Source organism: Rhamphochromis sp. 'chilingali', assembly GCF_963969265.1.
Source record: "Rhamphochromis sp. 'chilingali' genome assembly, chromosome: 12".
NCBI classification, from domain to species: Eukaryota; Metazoa; Chordata; class Actinopteri; order Cichliformes; family Cichlidae; genus Rhamphochromis; species Rhamphochromis sp. 'chilingali'.
In genome coordinates, this window is record NC_137939.1 from 30,910,295 (window position 1) to 30,932,656 (window position 22,362).

At 40.1% G+C, this 22,362-nt stretch overlaps 1 protein-coding gene across 1 annotated transcript in view; it reads right to left on the bottom strand.

Moving 5' to 3' along the window:
* vwa5b1 (von Willebrand factor A domain containing 5B1) overlaps window positions 1-22,091 on the bottom strand; it is a 31,995-nt gene extending 9,904 nt beyond the window's left edge. Inside the window, exons 1-17 of the mRNA XM_080899749.1 lie at window positions 21,797-22,091; window positions 19,115-19,271; window positions 18,762-18,923; window positions 17,523-17,742; window positions 17,220-17,374; window positions 16,286-16,417; window positions 13,537-13,661; window positions 10,951-11,127; window positions 9,854-9,964; window positions 8,420-8,622; window positions 7,245-7,359; window positions 6,838-7,023; window positions 6,382-6,583; window positions 4,122-4,318; window positions 3,164-3,410; window positions 1,065-1,358; window positions 461-598 (exon numbers count right to left, since the gene is read on the bottom strand). Of these exons, the coding sequence (XP_080755875.1) occupies window positions 461-598; window positions 1,065-1,358; window positions 3,164-3,410; window positions 4,122-4,318; window positions 6,382-6,583; window positions 6,838-7,023; window positions 7,245-7,359; window positions 8,420-8,622; window positions 9,854-9,964; window positions 10,951-11,127; window positions 13,537-13,661; window positions 16,286-16,417; window positions 17,220-17,374; window positions 17,523-17,742; window positions 18,762-18,923; window positions 19,115-19,253 (2,803 nt within the window). The 5' untranslated portion in view covers window positions 19,254-19,271; window positions 21,797-22,091. The remainder of the gene's footprint in view (window positions 1-460; window positions 599-1,064; window positions 1,359-3,163; window positions 3,411-4,121; window positions 4,319-6,381; window positions 6,584-6,837; window positions 7,024-7,244; window positions 7,360-8,419; window positions 8,623-9,853; window positions 9,965-10,950; window positions 11,128-13,536; window positions 13,662-16,285; window positions 16,418-17,219; window positions 17,375-17,522; window positions 17,743-18,761; window positions 18,924-19,114; window positions 19,272-21,796) is intronic.
* Between the last annotated feature and the right edge of the window lie 271 nt (window positions 22,092-22,362).

Genomic DNA, 22,362 nt, shown 5'->3' on the forward strand with positions numbered 1-22,362 from the left:
CATTTACAGCTTGGTACACAAAATGTTTTTGGTCTCTGTGGATTGTACAGGCGTCTGGCTCCAAAAGAAATATGATAGTAGCCAAAATACTAATGCTTAATCCTCAAAATGTGGATACTGAAACCAGTGTGTGATGTTAATGCGGCTATGTCAATGAGCTGTGCCTGAAATACCCATATCAAGGCTAGATACTCTTTCAGACTGATGTTTTAGAAAAAATGACTATAAATGCCATAGGAAGTTTCCTTTTTTTCATCTCATGCTTCATATTTGACAGCGAGATGTTAGAATGACATTGATATTTTCTTCTAAATGCTCTGCAAAAGAAAAGAAAAGGCATTTCTAAAAATATCACACTTTAGATTGCTGTGTCAGGCACAGCAGCAGTCTTCTAAAAAAATAAGCAGCTGATTGAACATTTTTTAAGGGAACCTTGTCACACCTAATTTGTGTTACTTACCAGGGTTTAAGTATTCAATACATGTCTGCAAATACTCATTTGTGTCCAGGTCAATGGGAACAAACGCTGTGTATTTGCTCAGTATATTGCAGGCTTTGCTGGTGTGAATACCGTATAACTGGTACTTCCTGCCAGACCCTGTGAAACACAATGAGCATTATATATAATACTATATAACATCAAATAAAATCATTCCAAACATTAGTAAATTATAAATGACATATACTTATTTACTTTCGGGTAAGGAAGTAAATCAGAAAATTTACACTGCTTTGGAAAGAGGAAGAAACAGCTCACTTGGCTCCATGCAAAGGGAAAAAAATCCCATAACAGGATCTCTAAAGGACCTCATACCACCTAACACTGTATCTAATGGATAGACACGACAGTGATGTTAGTCCTCTCTAAAAGCTTTTGGTGAGAAAGTGAGAAAGACAAAATGTCAAACTATTCGTGAAAAGTTTTATATCTAAAATGCCAAAACCAGACGACAGACAGCCAAATATCAAATCTGAATTAGCAGGAGGCCTACTGCTGCAAAGTCTTTTAATCTTAAAATTTACCCCCGTCTCCTTCTAAACACTGGAATCCCCATAGAGCTCACCGTGTTCAATCTCACACTCCTTATCGGCCATGTGCTCAAAGTCGTTGATGATGGAGCGGCCGGCCAGGTGGTGGAAGGTCTCGTTCCACAGCTCCTCGTGAACCTTTTCCTCACGTTCACGGCCATTCAGAAAGGGCTCGATATCAAACACAACCTCCCACTTCATTGGTTTTCCGCACAGCAGTCCAGACACCACAGCCTTGCAGTCACCTTTGTGCTGGTTGGCAGCATCCAGATGTGCAGCGTGGGTATCCTGTGGGGTTTCTGCTCGGCACAACTGGTGTCCATAACCATCTGAAACATCGCAGGAGCAAGATTTGATGTGGATTTATCAATCCCACCGTGCGAGGACCTCTTATTTCTCTTAAGCTTATTACCTGCTGCTGCTCGTATGGAACTGAATTTGTGCTGAATTAATTTATTTCCTGTTTCCAAAGCTCTTCTGTCTGCTTGATTTTCTACTTTAATAACTGTTTTCTAAAACTCTACCTCTTCTGTTTATCATTCATCTCCTAGATAATTTTGTGCTTTGTCCCCAGACATTGAAAAACATTTCCTGCTCTTCCCGTGAATTGAGTGTCAGAGCTTCGATTTACGATCATGTTTACCTCATGCCATGCTTGAGCATGCTATTCTCCTGACTCCCTGCTGGCCTGTGTTGACACTGCCCTTAACAATCCAAGCTGCAAACATGTCACATCTCAGCATCTCAGCTTTTGTAGCACATTTCATATATGTTTATCCCTCTCTCTTTCACGTGCACACACAAGCTTTTTAAATGCACTCTTGCCAACATCAACATTATGGACTTTTGGGATCCAAGCCTATCCAAAAAAGGTCACTTTTTGAATTCGGTTGAATTCTACTGACATACTTTTGCAACTACAAGTACAGTTTTGATAATGAAAAAGTTAAAACACTCTCATGTCTAATTAGGTATTGCAGCTCAAGCTCAAGTCAATTGTTTGGGTAATAGCAGCTTAGTACATGTGCTCCAATTGTGGTCACTAACTAACAAGAACACTGGAGTTTTTTGGAGTGGATGGGCCTATGTAAGTCAAGAGTTTGGGAAGTAGCCCTCATGTGTCTCTTTGGAACTAAAAAGAGGTTATTCATCAGCTTGTGCAGCTGGCTTTACAGCATGATTTGACCTGAAAATTGCAAAACAAATCTTAATATTCTGAGTATATTCTGTGCTCACAGTCAGTGACCTCGTATGTGATGAGTTCATTAATCTACTTCTGTCTCATCATAAAACGTCTCTTGTTTTTATACTATGCTTCTTAAGACATGCATCTTTTTAAATTGTGTTCACGTTTCTCTTTTTTAATGAAACAGCAAAGTGAGCTGAATCAAATGTGCCTCTATCAAAGTCGATCGCCCATCCAGCTCTGGTGCCAACCCAGGCTCTTACAGAACATAGGTCTCATGCATTTCAGCATTTGGTGGCTTTATTGGGGAAGCGGTGACACACTGACCTCTTACATATTTGTTAATTACTTAATAAAGACATTTTATAGATTTGTCCTTTGTTTGTTTTGTGTTTTTTATGGCTTAAACTGTTGTTGATGCAGCACTGGAGCTCTGTGCTGGCCCTACATGTGTACCACAGTCCAAGTAAACTATGGACAGGTCCATCATTTTAAGGTGGCACGGGTTCCCTCTGAATATGAACATCCCCTTTTAAACATGTTTTAAAAAATAAATATGTTTTTTTAACATGGTCAACACAGAAAAAGACAACCATACATACTCACATTCACATCTACAGCCAGTTTAGCCAATATTTATCTAACTCCAGCTCTAGATTCAAACCCAGGACCTTCTTGCAGTGGAGCAACAGTGCTAACCACCGTTCTGCCCTAGCCAATTTCTCACTGTAAGTCATATATTTGTACAGATGGAGGTTATGTTCTCCTCTAGCTCTCTAACTCTGTTAATTTACTGCTACAGTGCATTTGTAATTAAGCCCCTCTAAAACGATGCACTCCGCATTCAACCCATTAGCTGCTACACTATAAAAATCAGGCCAGCTTCAAAATGTTTACTTTCTTTTAGAGATTTCTACTAATGCAAAACAATTCTACTTTCCCTCTCACCTGTGTCTCCAATGCTCCCAAGAGATGGGCTGTCTGTGGAAGATCTGGATCCATCTTCCCTGGCAGCATTGCGAGACACAGGCGTCACGTTGCCGCCGCTGGGCGGAGGATCGTCCTGTGGCTGGGGATGAAAATGATGCTCAGAGTCGGCTTCCTGCTGCAGACAGAGCTCCTGTTGAAGGAGCGGCTTGTGACAGCTGGCAGAACGCCCCCTGGTAGATGTGGTACCCAGACTTGCCAGCTGCGGCTGAAAACAATAGAAGGAGTTTTAATTCGAAAGACCCTGGTCCTATCACAGGTCTAATAAGGTTTGCAACCTCGCCTACTAATTGTAATTCTGGTCATTTCTGTGTGCTCACTCAGGCTCAGGTTTCAGGGGGCTTTCAAGTGAATAATTACATAAGGACTCTGCAAACCATGCGTTGTATTGCAACAGGGCAACTGACAATTTTCTAGTTTAGAAAATGTCAGCGTAACAAAGGAAGAATGGCCATCGCAGCATGGTTCCAAATCTTTTATATTAGTCTTTTAATTTGTGCAGAAAATTGAAATGTGCTATATTTACTCAGTTAATCAAGCAAGAATATATTGAATCCTCAACTGGATTCACAAGAGAAGATAATTTCTTTACAGTCCAGTGAATTCTGCTTAGTTATACTGACACGCTCCCCGAGTAATAGTCGGACTTAATTGCAATTCATAAATTTTGCCCTTCATTACTGAAGAGAGCGCATTAGTGCGTCCTTGATTATACTTCAGTCCAGACAAGACTCGGTTTAATTGTCAGCAGGGTCTGAATATAAATATCAATTTCTATACAATGACATCATGACAACTCCATCATCATCAAAGTCTCCTGCCTGTACAGCTGATAGTGGTTTATTTTTGTGCTCATGTTTCAGCCGTTAAATCAGTTAAAACGCAAACTAAAAAGGAAGCTGTTACTGTTAAAGCTCACCTGGTAGTCATTCCTCCACTGTGCATCATATTCAGGGCTCATCTGGCCTATCAGCTCCTGGACTTTGGCTCTCCTCAGTGGATTCTTCACCACCACAGAGCTGGAGTCACTGGGAGTGTAGACCTTCTTTGCTGGGTTGTAGTCTGATATCTGGTTGGTACTATAGGCACGCCTTCTCGGTGATGTCTTATCTAAACCTGATGTTTTGTTCAAAAATGAAAAAAGCCCGCAAAATTACAAAGATAACGAATTCACAACACCGTGAAACACATAATTGTAGGTTCCACCACACTGAAATGGTAATTACTAAATCAAAATGCCAAGTTCACCACATTTGTTTCCAATGGACCTAAACACACTTACATCCCTGGTTGCAAACTCCCTGATTTATAGACAAAGCACTCGCTGTAAAGTAAAAATGAAATACAACATTAGAAAAAAAAATAGACAAACAAAGGCTTCAGCTGGCGTCCTACCTTTCTCAGCTTTGTGCTGTCAGAAGCTAATATATTGAGACTCTGAGCACACTGTGTTCTCTCTTCATTACCCACCGTGTGGGTAAGCCAATGGTAAGATAAGGCTCTCCATATGTTATAGTGTTTGTTTTGGTATTTGTAAAATGATTCATCATCTGCTTGATATTAACCTGGCATTCCTTTTACAAACTACTCCCTGCCTTTCTGGCAGTGCAGGGCAATGCATCATTCTTGCTTAGCCTTACTGCAGAACTCCTACTGCAGGTTTTATGCCCCATAGTCTGGGAACAACCGCCCTACTTTGAGCTCTTTTAAAACTATCTGATTAGTTCACAAATTTAACAACGTAGTGTATGCTGTACAGTGCAGCGAGGAAAGCTCAGACCTCTACATTGGAGAGACCAAACAGCCACTTCATAAATGCACGGCACAACATAGAAGAGCCGCCTCCAAGGGACAAGACTCGGCGGTCCATCTGCATCTAAAGGATAAAGGTCACTCTTTTGAGGATGCGAATGTTCACATTTTGGACAGAGAAGACAGACGGTTTGAAAGAGGAGTGAAAGAAGCCATCTATGTCCACTGTGAATGACCATCTTTGAACTGAGGCACCAACTGTTTGCCATCTATAATCCAGTTTTGAGATCCCTTCCAAGAAACCTCAACACCCACTAACATCCTGGGCCTTTTGACCTCATCACAATGGGTTCACCTGAAACCTTGGCTGATTGTGAACTACACTCGTTTTCACACCTTGGCTCATGGTTAGGTAGAAGATCAATAGGGGGTCCATGACCCTCTTGTGGACACTCCCATAAGGCTTAAAATCGAGGATTCTCCACCAATTGCGCTTAGAACTGAAGAAGCTTCTCAGATAAGAAGTGAAACATCTTCAAGAAAACTTAAAGAAGTCCAGATACTTTTCTTTCCAAGCTCCTTAGACTACGACGACCTGGATGACTGCGAACCTTCCCAGGCACATAGCAACTTGCCAAAAATGGCAATATTACCATGCTTGGATTCATGCATTTGTTCTCAAACTGTGGGGCAGCCATCATAAACAGCCAGGTAAAGTCTATAAAGTGAAACTAAGGTGAGTCTGTGCTGATTTGCACTTTTATTTAAGTAAAATGTAATAAAACATGGATCCTTTGTTCATTGCAATCAATAAAAATTGTGGCGTGTGGGATGAACTTTTTTTCAGCTTCCAAAGTGGGACATGCCAGAAAACATTTGAGAACCATTAGATTAGCGTATCAGCACACTCACCTCCTACACTTCGAGGTATAATTAGACTGGTGGGTTTGGGAATAGTTTTGCTTGTTTTCGGTGATAAAGCAAAGTACTAGACAAATTGTTTTTAACCTTATAGAAAGTTAAAGGACACCTACAGCTATTAAAAACCTTCAGGATGACATTAATGTCTGCACTAAATTTGAGGGCAATCCATCCAACAGCTGTCAAGGCATTTCAATCAAAACCACAAATATAAACCTCATAGCAGCGCTGGATGAAAAATGTCAAAGGATCATAAAATTCAATATGACTCATCCTGTGGGTTCCGTGAATACCTGTGCAAAATTTCCTGTCAATCATATAACAAACATTTTAGTCTGACTAACACACCACTTCAGCAGTTGGGATGGAAATCATAGTTACACCTAAATTACAGCAATTTGCAAGAATAGGAGCACACAAATTGACATTCTGCAAACCTATAGTTTAGAAAAACAGAAATCCCCTCATTCAGGAGTCAACCACTCATTTCTGCCGTAAGTTCTTACCCATGGGGTCATGGTCTGTGCCGACAGGGCTGCTGTCTATCATGGAGTCCTGGTAGGAATCATACAGAGTTCCAGAATGGCCCTCCCTGTGTGAACCCAGATTGTCACCAGCTGTCTTCACTGGGTCCTCTTCTTGAGAGTGGTAAAACACTGAGCTGGCTGACTCAACAGAGCGCATCATGCTGTATCGCCTCCTCTTATCCTGTTTCGATTTTGAGTAGGTGACACATGCAAAAAGAGACTTTTTCACAAGGTTTGATTAAAAGCTTCCTTAGAGCTGCTTTTATATTTTTATATATATCCATCAGGATTTACTTCAATGATTAAATGATTTATCACACTGAACATAAACACAAGAAAAACATGGTGTGATCTGATGTTCCTTTTCTGAAGTGTTTACAAAACAGAATATCAACACGCATGCTGTCATTTGTCACTTTTTAAGAGGTGTCTTACAGATTTGGGGTTGTCGTGATAGCGGGTGGCATCACAAACCACGCTGTAGCCAATCAGACTGTCCCCTGGAAACAGAAAAGTGTTGCCCACAGGGGAGAGCAGCACTTCTTTGGTTTCAGGAAAGAGCCATTCGATGGAAATGTCGCTGAGTACAGGAGACATGGTTTTCTTCAGGGACTTTATCATCTGTGGAGTGAAAACAAGCCAACTAAAAAAGACTTTCCACTATAAAAGCCAGCTTCTCTCTGACCAAAACATAAAGTGAATTGTGTCTCTGAGATATGATTTCCTATTTGGTATCAGTGGCGGACACTTGGTGCTTTGAAACCTCTGCATAATGGCTCTCCAGCGGCCCTCGGAATAGTTGGCTGTTGTTAGGAGAGCAACACAAAGCTGGAAATTAGTACCTTGGGCTGAAGCCTTTCTCCGTCAGCGAGAAACTCCGCTGTTCCTTTGGAAACTGTCGCCAGCCCCTGCACCAGCCTCCTGCAAGCATTCTGTCCTATGCCGAACGTAAAACATCTGCACAAAGACATTAAACACTGCAGCTCCACGAATAGCTCACGAAACACACGAGCATGACAGCAAGCGTCTTCCCAAAATGCGAGCACAACACAAAGACAACTAACGAGATGCTGCAAAGACATTTATGAACTAGAAATAATATAATTCTTCAGTAGCTTTATGTAAAAGCCTACAATATCTTCTGGTGAAACTGAAGTCGAAATAGTTCTCCAGGCAGATTGGCTGATAGCAAACGATTTTACAATTCATATTTCATTTTCCACAGAGGGATGAGCTGCCTAATTTCATTGCACCAGCTTGCATTTTTAATTAAATCAGAGAGTGCAGACTGAAAAAAGAAATTTCTCCCTCGACACAGTTAAAAATCCATCGTGGATTCACAAAAATGTAGATTGATCGTTGTTTGTGCCTGTTTCTGAATGGCGCCTCTTATTTGCAAGCCTAGAGCGATTACGGCCCAGGAAGTGCTGATGGTTTGGCCAAGCTCCGTGTGCCTAATGCAATCGTCTGGGGGGAGGCATCCATTAAAAGGGAGTAGACAAAAGTCAATTATGTCCAGAGTGACTCAGGACAGGATTTTTTCAGAGTGAGACTTAGATGCAGGTGGCAAAATAAAATGATTTCCCAGCATACTGCAGGCCTATTGTTCCACTGGTGCTCCCTCTCACTCGGCAGCTCAACCCGGTGTTCACATGCTTCCTTTCTTTCTTTGTTAATTCCTCATTCACACTGACTTGTTGTTGGTTTTTAATCAGAATTCGAAGCTGAAATGAAATAACACAAGCTGCATGTTGCCAGATTTCATTTTGAAAGGATTACAGCTGCAGAATCAGGTCCTACATTTAACCCTGAGATGTGATTTTATAGTATAGGCAAGCTCCACATTTGCTATCTGCATAAGAAGCAAGGATTTATTACAACAGCATAGTGTCTTTAGCATCAAATGGGTTGCTTGTATATGTCTGGAAACCAGAACAGGTTTTACAGTGAAGATATCCCTAATAATGCTATTCGTTATTCTGTCTAACATTCAGCGTGTGTTAACATTAATACTTGCCTGATGTAGCGTGCATGACTGCGGACCAGATCGATAATTTTGCCCGTGTTACTGACAGCACCGTCTGTGAGCAGGAAGAGCAAGCGGGGGTGTCCACTGATCAAAGGCTGCCTCAGGATCCATGTGAGCGGTGCCAGGATGTTCGTCCCCCCCATGTCAGCTCTTATCTTTCTAACATACTCGCAAGCAATGGCCAGGGCATCCTGGATCATGAAAATAAGATGTTAATTCAAGACATAATGCTGCTGTACTCACACAACACACAAAATGCAAAGATCTATATTTATTCAAGTCAGAAAAAACTGTTTGTGTTAAAATAAGAAGACAGGGTTGTATTATTTCTGAGATTTGAGCAGTTATTAATCAGCACTGAAGCTAAAATGAGCTGGCTGTTTCATAAAGATTGCTCAAAGTGAATCATAAAAGCCTTCAAAATAAAAGGTAAACTACAGTTTAAGTCCTTAGGCTTAATCAGGGCTGTGATTCAGGGATTGTTAGACTTTGCCACGGAGAAACTAATTTGGAGTTTGATGTAAAAATATCCTCCTGCTTAATGTTAAGAACAATGAGATTCATTGTTAAAATAAAACACTGTTTGTGTGGATTGTGTATGGGGATGTCTGATGTTTTGTTGAGCTGTCAAGACATGACAGCTCCTAGAAGTGAAGCCAAAATATGTTGATAGCCTTCTGGTGGGTGGCTACAGCACTGAGCTCCTTTGGAGGAAGGGAAAAAAACACAAGATGTATCCACTGGGCTAAAAAACAAGGGCAATGCAGAAAAGTGTCCTAAAAGCTGCAGTTCCTCAAATGGCCGCTTGAAGCTAGATCCAAAAGTGAGTCCCATAGACTTATGTGTTAAAATGCTTAACTTTAATGCAGAAACAAACATGTTTTCGGCCTGGCTGAAGTAACAGTTTTGGTTTTTAAAGCTTGGCCAACTAAATCCCAACAATAGTGAGTGAGAAGGACATATACCTGATCCCAAGAGGCATTTTGATTGTTTTAACTGAATGCAACATTACCAGCTTTTTCACCAAGTAAGTACAAAGAGAGTTAAAGAAAGTTAGAACCTTTAAAACTGTTATTGATACTAATTTCAGTTGCTGTTTAGTCTTGTAAGGAGTTTTCAATTGGATTCTGTCCATTAACTTGTACATCTTTTTACCATATTCCACAAAAATCTTCATAGCTTATGGCTTTGAATTGACTTGTTACGCTGGGTAACAAGTTAGATCCAGAGGTTACATTCATCTTCAAGGTAGAATCTGTATATTTGGCTATGTGGCGTTTAAGCGCACACATACTTATGTCCACTCTGAGCTGCACAGTGTTACCCTACTTCCTGCCCCTGAAGGCTTTGTCTGGGTTCTACAACCCATGACCGATAAACTAGCTATGATTATCTCATTATCGTTATAAAGAGCAGCATTACCTCCTCGTAGCTTTGGCTTGTCGTGAATAGTGATTTAAATGTAGATCCAAATCCTACGACATTGAAAACGCAGCCAGGCACCAGGCTCTTCAGATTAACCACCATGGCATCCTACAAAAAAAGACCGAGAGCAGCATTAGTTCCTGACCTGAACAAAGACTGATGTGAAATCTGAAATTCTAAAAGCAAAAAATAAAACACTCCTCTGCTTAATGCGTGGTTAAATGGAAGCATGTGCTCTACACAGCTGTCAGTGCTCCACGGCAGATTTTGCCTGAGAGGAGTGAGAGCCATCATACAGAATCATTTCGTCCATCACCGCCTTTTCTACAGGAGAGGAGCCGTTTCTAGAAGAATACCACTTATCTCAACCTCTGTTCAGGTGGATATCACAAATACCTCATCGACTGCACAATCTCCAATAAAACATTCCTTCAGGTTCAGAAACAGAAATATAATGTTCAAATTTTATAGATGTATTAAAAGCTATTCTGCAGTACTTCTTGGTAAATATTCATTATATCGCAGTCAGGCTCACCTTGGTCTTAAGCCCAGACTGTGTAGTAACACCTTCAATAAAACCCAGGGTATGAGTCACAAATGCACACCTGCCAGCATCACATCGCAGGACACATTCAGTGCACAAGCAGCCAAATAAACATGGTAAAAAATATATCCACCTTGAATGACCCTGAGTTAGCTTTATAGGTAGCCTATTGAAGACCGATTAGACTTCAAATCCTAGCAACTGGAAGATGGGCGGATAGTGAATGATTTGTACGATCAATATCCTTGAATGCATGCCTTCCTACAGCTGATTAAGCACATACAATCTTCACAGATAGCAGAAACACTAAGACCTTGAGCTTAAAAAGCTATTTGAAAGCGCTTAACGACATGTGATTGATTAACTTTGCATTTAATCTCTTTGGAAAATGTATATTGATGTGTTTGACATCAACTGTAATACTTTTTAATGAAAAAACTCTTGATGGCATGTGATACGGTGTGTAATTTATATGTAAATCAGCATGCATCTTAATGTTTGCTCGCAGATCACCTTTATAGCAACGCATGGCGCATTGAGATTAAAATACCTTCACACGGTTGATGTTAACCCCGCTCATGCTGCCGCTGCGGTCGATGAGGAAGATGAATTCGCCGTGAACCTTCCTCAAGTCAGAGCAAATGGACTTGAGGTCAGGGCAGAAGTTCAACATAACCACAGGGTTGTGGAGGATATCCTTATGGAGTCTCTTGTGAATTATATCTACCTATAAAGGCAGCAAAACAGAAGCATGAATTAAATGGGGTTCGGTTTGACTGACAATTTTGCTCAGGCTTTAATTAAAGGTTTGAAGAAGCAAGAAAGGTGACAAGTTATCAGGTCAGTAGAAGAATCACATCAATTATTCTATGTATATGTGCTGGAAAAGTCAAAGCAGACTGTGCAGAGCCTTTGGAGTGTTTCCATAGAAACACATTTTTATGGCTAAGTGCTCTCTCCTCCTCCTCCTGTTTTCTGCTGGTCACTTAACAACCTCATCATAGCTGAGACGCGAATGGACACATGCATGACCAGGGGCGCAGCAGTGAAAGTGGAGCTAACGAGCTGAAGCCCAGAGAAGTCTCTCTAACCTGAAGAAGAATCGCATGTTTCTTTTAACCAGATGTTTACTGTGTAGGTACACTTAGTACTACCAATTAACAGTTATTTAAGATAAGATAAGATAAGATAAGATAAGATAAGATAAGATAAGATAAGATAGAACTTTATTAATCCCTCGGGTGGGTTCCTCTGGGAAATTCGACTTCCAAAAAAAAGCACAGCAACGACCGAAGTAGCCACTCAAAAGACGAGCCTTTTTATCTACTTACTATGGACCCAGATTTTTGCTATTTAACATAAAAATATTATCTGTTTTAGTTTAAACATTTAGTTAGCAGTGCTTTAATTACATATTAGAATGAAGCATCAGTTAGATGCTTCCTAACTGACTGGATGGCAAAAGCTCAACATAGCTGGAGTTGAACTGTTCTTTTTCCAGCAAAGGAATAATTGTACAATATTCATCTTTAATGACTCTAAAAAACAAGAGTTTGATGGACTTATTTGAATTTATTTGGGATTTTCCATAATCCACACAGGGTCAAAAGTGCACACACAGGTTCAAATATATACAAATACTGCCACTAATATGGTTAAATGTCCCTTAGCAGATTCCACCTAGACCAGATGCTTCTGGTAGACATCAACAAGCTTCTGGCAGAATTGGTAGAATTCATTGAAATTGGTTGGTTTCCTAGCAAACACCTGGCATTTAAGTATAGTCCATAATTTTTTAATAGAACCATATTCTTTGGTCTTTGTGAAGGCTATTCTAAAAGTTTAATGTCAGCCTTCTTTATCCATTTCTTATGCGTTTGGGATTGTTGTCCTGTTGGAACGGCTAACTGTGTACAAGTTTTAAGGGCAGGGAAGTAATCATGAGTGACAAAATGTCAGTGTTTTCAGTTTATGTTCTTATGCTATATCTTGAGATAATGTAGAGTTATAGGATTATTATTCGTTTGCTTTGAGTTTATACTAGTTATGTTTCACCTAGGTCTTCTTTGTTAGTCTCGTGTATTTCTTGTCTGTGTTGTCAAGCCTGTGGTGTCATGTCTACGTGTCTCAGTGTTTTCCTGTTTTATTTTGAAGAGTCAGGTGTCTCCATGTTCAGTGTGTTTTGTTTTACTTCCCCTGGTGTGTCATTATGATTATTTGTGCCAGCTGTTTCCCCATGTGTTTCCACTCTGACCCCCTCCTGTGTCTATTTAGTCTGTTTTCTTTCAGTATTTGTCAGGTCGTCTGTGTTACCTCCCACCACATCTCGTCAGGTTTCCAGGGTTTTGTTCAGGGCATGTTTATGTTTCTTGGTCTCATAGTCTCTCTCGTCCTCCTGCTCAAAATCATGTTCATAGTTGTTATAGTAATTCCTAGCTTTTCCAGTTTATGTTTTAGCTTATTTCTTGCCACAGTTTGTGTTGCTTTGCTTTTGCATTCATGTAATCAGCTGTAATAAAGACTCGTTCGTCTGCATTTGGGTCCACTATTCACACTGCACACAGTCTGTTCCTGCAGATTGGTCTCACAAAAAGGTTAAAGTTATGGCTAACTAGCGTAACTGAGTAGTATTTAATACCATCTTAGCTTTGGAGTAGTAGCTTTTCAGCATTAAGCTTGGTTTAAGATACTAAATTTAATGTTTTAACATATACATTTAATTATAGTGTGATTTTCAGCAATGCTGATTATCACACAAATTTCTTTAAACAAACTGTATAATATAACAAAAAGAACACAGTAGAGGTTTTCCTTTACCTGTCTGGGTTTTAAGGCACTTACTGTCGTTAGATCAGTTTAAATAAAAAAATCTCTGTCATAGTTTACCTGCCAACTTTAATAAAGTTTCATAATACAAAAGGAAGTTTCAGTATTTATGCCACACAGGAGCCAATTCAACCCTATTTTGAAACCGCAGTGCGTAATATCATTGTATTATACAACACTAAATTGCAACAAATAGCCAAATAAATAATATTTTTCACAGGGAAATATTTGTGATATCATGCTCAAAATGAAAGCAGTGTGATATTGTGCTTATCAGTTCAGGTGTGGTGCTCATGTCATGGACACTCACTTTCCTCTCATTGCTGGAGTCCTTCTTGGTGGCCTTGATGAAATCGCTCCGGCTGTGAAGATACTCATCATACTCCTCCTGTGTCATGTCCCCGTTCTCAATGAGCACATGCGGCACATGAGGCTCTAAAGTGGCACAGTTGGTCATGGCAAAGACATTACTATAAATGCCTCAGACAAGATTATGAAGCAGATGGACAATGTCTGAAGCTGAAGGGAAGGAAAGTGCGGAAATCTAAAAATACAGATTTTCACTGTCTTGGCCTTATTACTTTTTTCCTCATTCTTCCCTTTTGTGTCTCGTACTTTCTATCGCCCTATCCTTTCATATTTTATGGCAACAACATTGCCCAACACATCATTTAAAATGTAAACCACCACCATCTAGAGTTATAAGCATAAAATACCACTTACAGAGTAATGCTCCAGGATATCATTCACAATAAGCAATAAGATGTACTACTGCAGGTATCCTTATTGTCCCTGTATCAAAATCATTATATGCAAATCTACACATGATAAGTGCTACTTTAAGTTTTATTTATATACCACCAATTCAAAACAGCAGTCGTCTCAAAATATTGAAGAAAGCAACACAACAATCACATGATTTCCAATGAACAACTAACAGAGAGACCAGGGTCCAAATACAAACGATAGAAAGAATAAAAGTTCATGACATGGAGTAGTGGCTTATTAATGAAAAGAGGGAAATTATGAGTAGAAAATTACAGGTCACACAGGCTTTTATATCCTTAAGACATGTCTGTAGTTTAACAAATTCATTTGCATCATCTTGTTTTTATAGGTATAGTTGTAACAGAGAAGCTGCAGGGAGTGGAGACAGTGAAGGCAGATGAGTTTAAATCCCTGGAGGGGAACAACCAAAGCAATAGACAGTGCACAATGAAGAAAGAGATAAAGATGAGACTGCAGGCAGGGTGGAGCAGGTGGAGACGAGAGTCAGAAAGATAGAAAGGGAAGAATGAAAGGAAAGATTTGCAAGATGGTAGTGAGTCCTGCTATGATGGTTGGTTTGGAGATGGTTGTACTAACAGAAAGACACGAGGCTAAGCTGAAGGTGGCAGGGTTGCAGATGATGAGATTTTCTCTGGGAGTCACCAGCATGGACAGGATTACAAATTAGTGTATCAGAGGGACAACTGAGGATGAACGGTTTGGAGACAAAGCCTGGTAGTCGAGGATGGTTTGGACATGTGCAGAGGAGGGATAGTGAATACAGTATATGAAACAAAGGATGCTGAATATGAAGCTGCTAGGTAGGCAGGAAAAATGGAAGACCACAATATGATACTGAGAAGCATGCACAAAACCCTGCAGACTCATTGTCTCTGCAGCAAAATGTGATCAATGGTAATGCGCTCCACAAAGATCAAGCACAAGGTCAAGCACAAAGATCTTCAGTATCCTTCACTAGAGCAGTTTCAGCGATGAACTGTAACTCTTTAAATAAACACTTCCTCTGGAAATGATCACATAGCTGGGTCAGACATTGTATATTCTTTCAAAACCTGTAAATCTCCTAATATATGTTCATATACGTAGGAGGTCTTTCCACGGTTAAATTATTCCTTTAAAGTGCTGAAATTCTAACCAATTCTCAGATGGGTTGGTTGGTAATATTTATTTATATTGTGTTCTTTAAACTTGCACCTATATGTGTTTGGTTCCTCTCCCTCTGAACCAGACACATTGTGTTACTGTTAGGATTGAGAGGTGACAGATAAAAAAAAAAGAAACGATGCTCAGGCATCTGTGCAAATCTTGGGGATTTCAACTGTTATTTTTCTTCTCTGCATAGACTTTGCAGGTCTTGAAAAAGCTTATCTAAAGCATATCTAAAATGCCCAAAATGTTTTTCTAGCTTTCTGCAGACAATGAGAGAAAAGCGCTTTTGTGTTATTAAAGAAAACTTCTGACATTAAAATTCATGAGGAAGTTCAATTAATTAGATATTTTCTTGGTTGAGAGACCCATCCTTTCATCCATCCATTTTATGCTGCTGATAAGCTCAGTTTATTGATAGAAAATAACATTTGGAAATACTTTTTCATTTCTTATGATTTTTGTTAATATGCATTTTTCTCTGGTCATAAATCAGATATTAATTTCCAATACATGAAGTATTAAAATCCTTAAATTTAAAGGTTGAACCTTTCAGAAACTCAGCAATAAGTTGACACAATTAGGCAATTAATCAACCAAGCTGATGATGAAACCCAACTGTTCCTCTTTTCCTATTGCACCTCAATTTCCTCCATCTCTCTGGTCTGGCTGAGCGTCCATGTTGTGATTGAAACTGCAGCACTCGTATGAGATGAATTAAATTGCCCGACTCTGGCCGCAGGTCTGTTTGTGAACAAAGCCTTCATAAGAGGCCTATTGGATCAGTTTGAGCGGGGCTCGTTCCTCCCTCTGGGAGACAAACGGCCCACACACACACTGCAGGTTAAGACAACGGTGAGGGAAATACAAGAACCAGAAAACTGACAATACCCACCCACATGGCAGAGTCTGGCTCTACTGGCATGTCATACATTAATAACAGAAGACCTTTTTCCTGAAGAGGCACTCACAAACACAACGTGAGGCAGTGAATCACCTTTTCACTGATCTTATTATGGGCTGCAGTAAAAGTCTCACAGAGCTGAAGTAACTTTTTTTTGGTTTTGTTTTACTTGAGGGTGGAAGAACAAAATTGTGGGGCTGTTTTTAAGTTGAAGACTTACTGCTTGGGTAGATGAGGATTACGACCGGGTAGTCATAAGTGTACTTGTCTGCCAGAGTGATTACAATGCTGGTAGCAGAGCGGGCCAGAGGATCTGCATCAGCTCGGATGGCGTGAGAAGGGCTCTCCACACCTGCGCAGAGCGTCATCCACAGCAGATCAAATAACAAGTTGTTAGTCCTCTAAACTGAAGCCACTAAAGAACAGAACATCTTCAGTAGCAAAACATATTAAGTCAGGTAGAGCATGAAAGCAGGCCTGCAGATGTGCTGCAACTGTAGGCAGACTACAGCAGCTTAAATAGAGGGCTATGTAACTTGCCAAATGGATGTGCACAGCGGTACCTGCTGAGCCATCAGCTAATGTTGGCTGAGATTAGCAGATCCGCCAGAACTGTCCAGAGCTTAATTTGGTTGCCTGCCTATAATAATGGTCAATTTGTTCTCTTTTAATACTTACCGTACATAATAAGAGAATGTACTAATTTCAAATCTGTGGATTAAATATGAAGCTTCATTCATGAGACTTAAGTTTAGCCCAGGATAATAAAAAAAGAAAACAAAAAAACACAATGAAACCAGCAAAACCAGCGATATCTAGTTAGTCATAACTAGATATCTCAGAACTTTATGGTGAGACACAAGCTTAGTCAAGCATTAGTGCCCACTTGATATTTTAATATTTGTAGGCTCATTCAAGAGCTTCAGAATTGCTGGTACTAGAACAAAAATCCATGCTAGCTGTGTAGCATTCTGTATAGTCTATGCTAGGCCAAGTCCCCCTCTTTTAGAAGAGTCGGTGAAAATATATAGCAGGATCAAATCTCTGCAAACACGTGTTTTTCACACTTCACTGCAGTAATCGTCTTAATGTGCTGCTTCTTACTGCAGACAGATGCACTTTCAAGAAATTCTCATGAGAGAAATTTGACGGACCTGCGAGGAGATAGGGAGCTCGTATCTCAAGCTGGAAATTAAACTCATAGTCCATGGAGTTGATGGCCTCCTCCTCCAGCAATAAAGCCAACCAAAGCTGAGGTGTGTTGGGAGTTTGGTCATGAGGACTTGAAGCAGAGGTCTGTCTGTCCCGCCTAAAAGTGGGAAAATTATAGATATGTTAAAACCATATAGAAGTATGAGAACTGGAGTTTAAAGAGCCTAAAGTGCCAGATGCCATTTAGAAATATACCATCTTAAGCCAACCAGACAGTGATTTCTGCTGTTCTTCAACTTTCTTACGTTCTGGAGAAGTTTGGGGACAGTCCCTGTTCCTCGTTGATGGACCTCTGCACCCGGGGCGTACACACAGGTGGAGATGAGACTCTGATGCCCCCACTTGGCAGAGTGGAAAGCTCAGAGGAGGTACTGACCAAAATGTGGACCGTCTCCATGGGAGGGATGATCCCAAGGTTAACTACTAACACGGTCCTCTCAAAATCCTCATCCATCACTATGTGTCCTGTTAGAAGGGGAAACAGCAGATTTTTAAACTATAACCACAGTAACTACGATCCTGCATGTATAAAATATTAAACAAAACTGTTCAACCGTTTTCTTACAACAAATTACTTTCTTGAATTATCCCTTTTTTCTTTCTAAAACAATTAGTCCTACTGATTGATTGATGTATAAAATCTCACTTACGTCTCTTGACTCCAATGTACACCTTTCCTAAGCACAGGACTTTAAGCACAATCCTAATGCTGGGCATTGAAAAATCTTTAGGGTTACTTCAAAATTGAATGTCAGTCACTTTCAGTATCTCTGTTTTGTTTTGTTTTGTTTTTTCAAGTAATGACGCAGTTTGCTTCACTTGATTATCAATGGAGAAAAAAGGGAGACCAGAAATCTTTTCTGTTATCTAAGCAAAGAATGATCAAGCTTGAAGCAGCCGGGTGGAGCATAAACTGACTTCCCATGCTTAGTACAAAGCTGGATGCTACATCCACTGTTACATGGTAAATTTTGCGTCCCCTCATACATGCTAATGCACCTGAAGCCCATTTGTTGACTGCAGGAAGCTCCCCCCAGAGCAAAAGCAAATATTGTACCATGCATATTTCACAGGGCCTGACAGGTTAAGTACTACCCCTTGTGGTGACATGACTGATATATTTTGATCTTATTTTGTTTTTTTTGGAGGTCTAATGACTTGAATCCAATAACTACTCTGCTTTGGTCTCCACCAGCTCCCGAGGGAAATATCTGGCTTTTAGCTGCTCTGGCATCATCTGGTAGGGATTACCAAAGAGGAAATGTGGGGTTTCTGAAAGATAACAAAACACACCCTATAACTGCAGCTGTGAAACCAATTCAAAGATATAAACGAGCCTAAACCACTCCACAAAGCTGGCAGGGAGTTGCAGACTGGAGTAATGCTTCTCAGTGGTTTCCTCAACTTGAACACCTTTAACTTTCACTCATCTCATTTGATCTTTTGCTAATATAACAGTATTGATTAGAGCTGCTTGGTCTTACCGCTGCCACTCTGGAGAGCTCCATTAGAAGTGCCGCAGCAATCCAGATAACAGTCGTCGATTTTTGCCTTGTCTTTGATCTGAAGTGTTATAATCTGACTAGATATCATAGCCTCGAAGCCTACAACAATAGAATTTTCCTCCAGTGGATAAATGAAGATCCCTAAAAGACAGTAAGAGAGAGACACAAAACAAAAATAAGAAAGAGCTTTATCCAGACACACCAACCAAGCATTTCCTATTCAGTCGATAATAATGAATTTTACAAGTGCCTAAAAGAGCATGCGGTTAATCTAAATTGGCCGAAAGTGGTGAGCCATCAAATTACTGAAGTGACAAATGAGTCTCGCTCACCTTCAATTGCATGATCCTCAATATTTTCATAGGTCATAGAAGCTGTCAGAGCCAAAGTGTAACCCCTGACACAGGAACTGATGTCAGACACACTGAGTGGCAGAGCGCCCCGGTTCTCCTTGTTAATGAGTCCAGGCATTGTGGTGGTTTTAGGATGCTGGTGGGAAAAGAAAACATTCATCAGTCATAAAACATTTGCAAATGGGGAGAATTAGGTATGTAAGTGTGTACATATATCTATGTGCAATGTAGTAATAAAATAGATGGACATTGAAGCTTAGCATTTTCAAATCTCCCCTTTGGTCATTTGAAGCTAGAAAATCCTAGCAAGGTATGGATGTGACTGACTCATACAGGAGCATCAAGATCTGCTTGATACTCCTGTACTGATGATGATGGACAGTTTATACCAGCAAGCCATCTGGCTACTGAGCTGCTGAAAATCTAAATACCTTGCACTTGTACTGAAATTGCTGGACCCTTACCCACTGCCTCTCTGTATGTATATGTATATGTACATAGACATGTATCCACTTAACTATATTAACTATTTCATTACTGCTAATGATATTCCAGTGGTATGTGAATATAACAGAAAAATTTGAAACTTAAAATCTGAACTATTGGTATTAAGGTTGAAATTTTAAAAAAAAAAATAGAATTATTAATGTCATGATGGAATTTCCCACATTGACATGTAGCTAGCCTCTCTCAAACTAGTGAGCTCAATAATGGCTACCGAATTTAGGAACTTGGCATCTGTTTGCTACAACAGTAACAAGTCAATTAAGTCAATTAGCTGCTAGCTGCCACTAGCAAATGCATATACCGCTAGTTAGCATGTGCAGCCTTGTTAAATAATTCAAAAAGTTCTTACATCTATAGCTCAATTTGGTTGTAGCTGCCAAGATTTGACCAATATGAAGCTAGAACATATATTTCTGTATTATCTCTCAAATTTGAACGCTTTGGTGTTCTCTCTATTCTTATCTTTGTTCTAATCTTATATTTTATTGCTTGCTTTCCCAGCAGTAACACTAAAACATATCACAGATTCTTACTAAAAACTAGATCTGAAAGGGGCTACCTAGATGTCAGTTCAGCACAGCACATTTTTTACATGATCGGAGCTTCTCTTTTTTCTTTTTTTCTTGATAGGATGCAAAAACACAACGCCTAAGGTAAATTGGCACAGGTGTTTAGGACATTTCAGGAAAAGGTCAGCAGCAGAACACAATTAAAGCACCATCATTTTTTGCAACACAACAGTGATATGCTGTAGCTCGAGAAGACAGGGAACTGCATTGTGTGCTATGAGACATGAAAAAAGAAATTTCACGTGCTTTAAATATACTCGCAAAGGAAAACAGCACTGCTAATTATTTAGGTAAGTATTCAATAAAATTGTGTTTCTTTTGGGCTGTGCTTCATCGTTAATGGTGTCTCCTCCACCAGAAATCTTGGTTATGTGCTGTGAAGGGTCTGCATCTGCTGCATGACCAGAGCTTAGCACAGGCTTGATGGGAAGCATTGTGACGAAAGCAATATCCATAGAGACAGCTCTGCTTGCTTGCCTGCAGACTGACCAGTAACATCTCCAAGTGTGCATTCATTTGTGATAGAGGGGCTGATTGCACTTTTTGGTCACACAAACCATAAAATCGTATAAAAATTAAGTAAATTCAAACTTCAGGCACAACATCCACACTCTCTGACTACATTGGACGCCCGTGAGAATCACAAAACAGATTTGATTAGTATTTGAAATTGTCCAACTAGGTTTTAAGGTGCCACATGGTTGTTTATTGCGAAGAAAAGGTCAGAGATGCATTTGTGTTCGTCTGTCTCAACACTGCCATCATGTGCTCAGTAAACCACTGACTGAGAAGGAATACACACACACACACACACAAACACACACACACACACACACACACACACACACACACACACACATATAGATAGATAGATAGATAGATAGATAGATAGATAGATAGATAGATAGATAGATAGATAGATAGATAGATAGATAGATAGATAGATATTTTTATACATACATATATGTCACTCTATAGATTAGAAAGTGAAAAATCAAGACTGCAAAAGATTCATTTTCTGTTACTGAAATGTCAATCTAAGAAACACTACAAGGAGAAATCACATCAACGTATATTTATAAAATCACAAGTTACTTGGAAATAAAGCATTACTGTCATGGAATAGGTTCTTATTCTTCAAAAGTCAATTTAAAAAGCTTCACTTCAGTGCACCTAGTGAGCATCTGTCTCTTTAGGGTCCTCACTTTATAGTAATTAGTGTTAAAAAGTGGCAGTCCCAGGATGCTTCTCTCCTGATTGACTCAGTCACATGAATCTTCCAGCCACGCTCTGGGGTTTGCCATCAACTCTGAACATTTTCTATCAGCAATGCAAGCGTCCTCTGAACTCATTAGTGTCGAATCAGAGAGCGGATGCTGTGGAAAACCACCTGTTGAAACGCAGTCTGTTTACACTGAGACGCAGCACTGGCAGTTTTAATCATCATCACACTGGCTGACCTTTTTTCTTCATTTAAAACAAATGACAGGCTTGTTTGAGATGTGGGCCATCAGAGAGACACTCTGCAGCATGAAAACATATCTGATATGCAGATCCCCTTTTTTTTTATCTCTCATTATCTTACCTTTCATTTGCGTTAACTTGGCATGCAGTAAGCTCCCTCTCGCTCTCTCTTTTTCTCTCTATCAGAAGTCCACTTGTCGTGAAAGATATCCTCCTCCTCCACCTCTCTCAGATGCCCCTTTTTTGTTCTCTCTCTGTGGCGTAGAGGAAATAGGAGTGTGGCCACAGGTGATGGAAACTACACATGCAGCAGCCACAAGAAAGAAAGGGTAGCTGCTGCAGCGGCTCAATCAGCAACATGTGGTTGCAAAAACTGTTTCATTTATTCTCTCCTCCTCCTCCTCCTCCTCTTCTTGACTGTGTGGACGCTGGAGTTTCAGAGAGAGACAGACAGAAAGAGAGAGAGGGACTGAGACACAGGGTCCAAACATCCCCCTTCCCATCCCCATTCAAAGCACCACCCACTCATTCAAGCCCTCGATGACAGTGTGTTAGGTATCCTCTTTAATAACATGAGATCAGTGCCTGACATGTACTGTAACACCAGGAGCAGAGAGGTGGGAAATACAGCGTTACAGGTCTCCCTCGTATCACCTAGAATCTCTCCTGTGGTGCGATTGGAAAGCC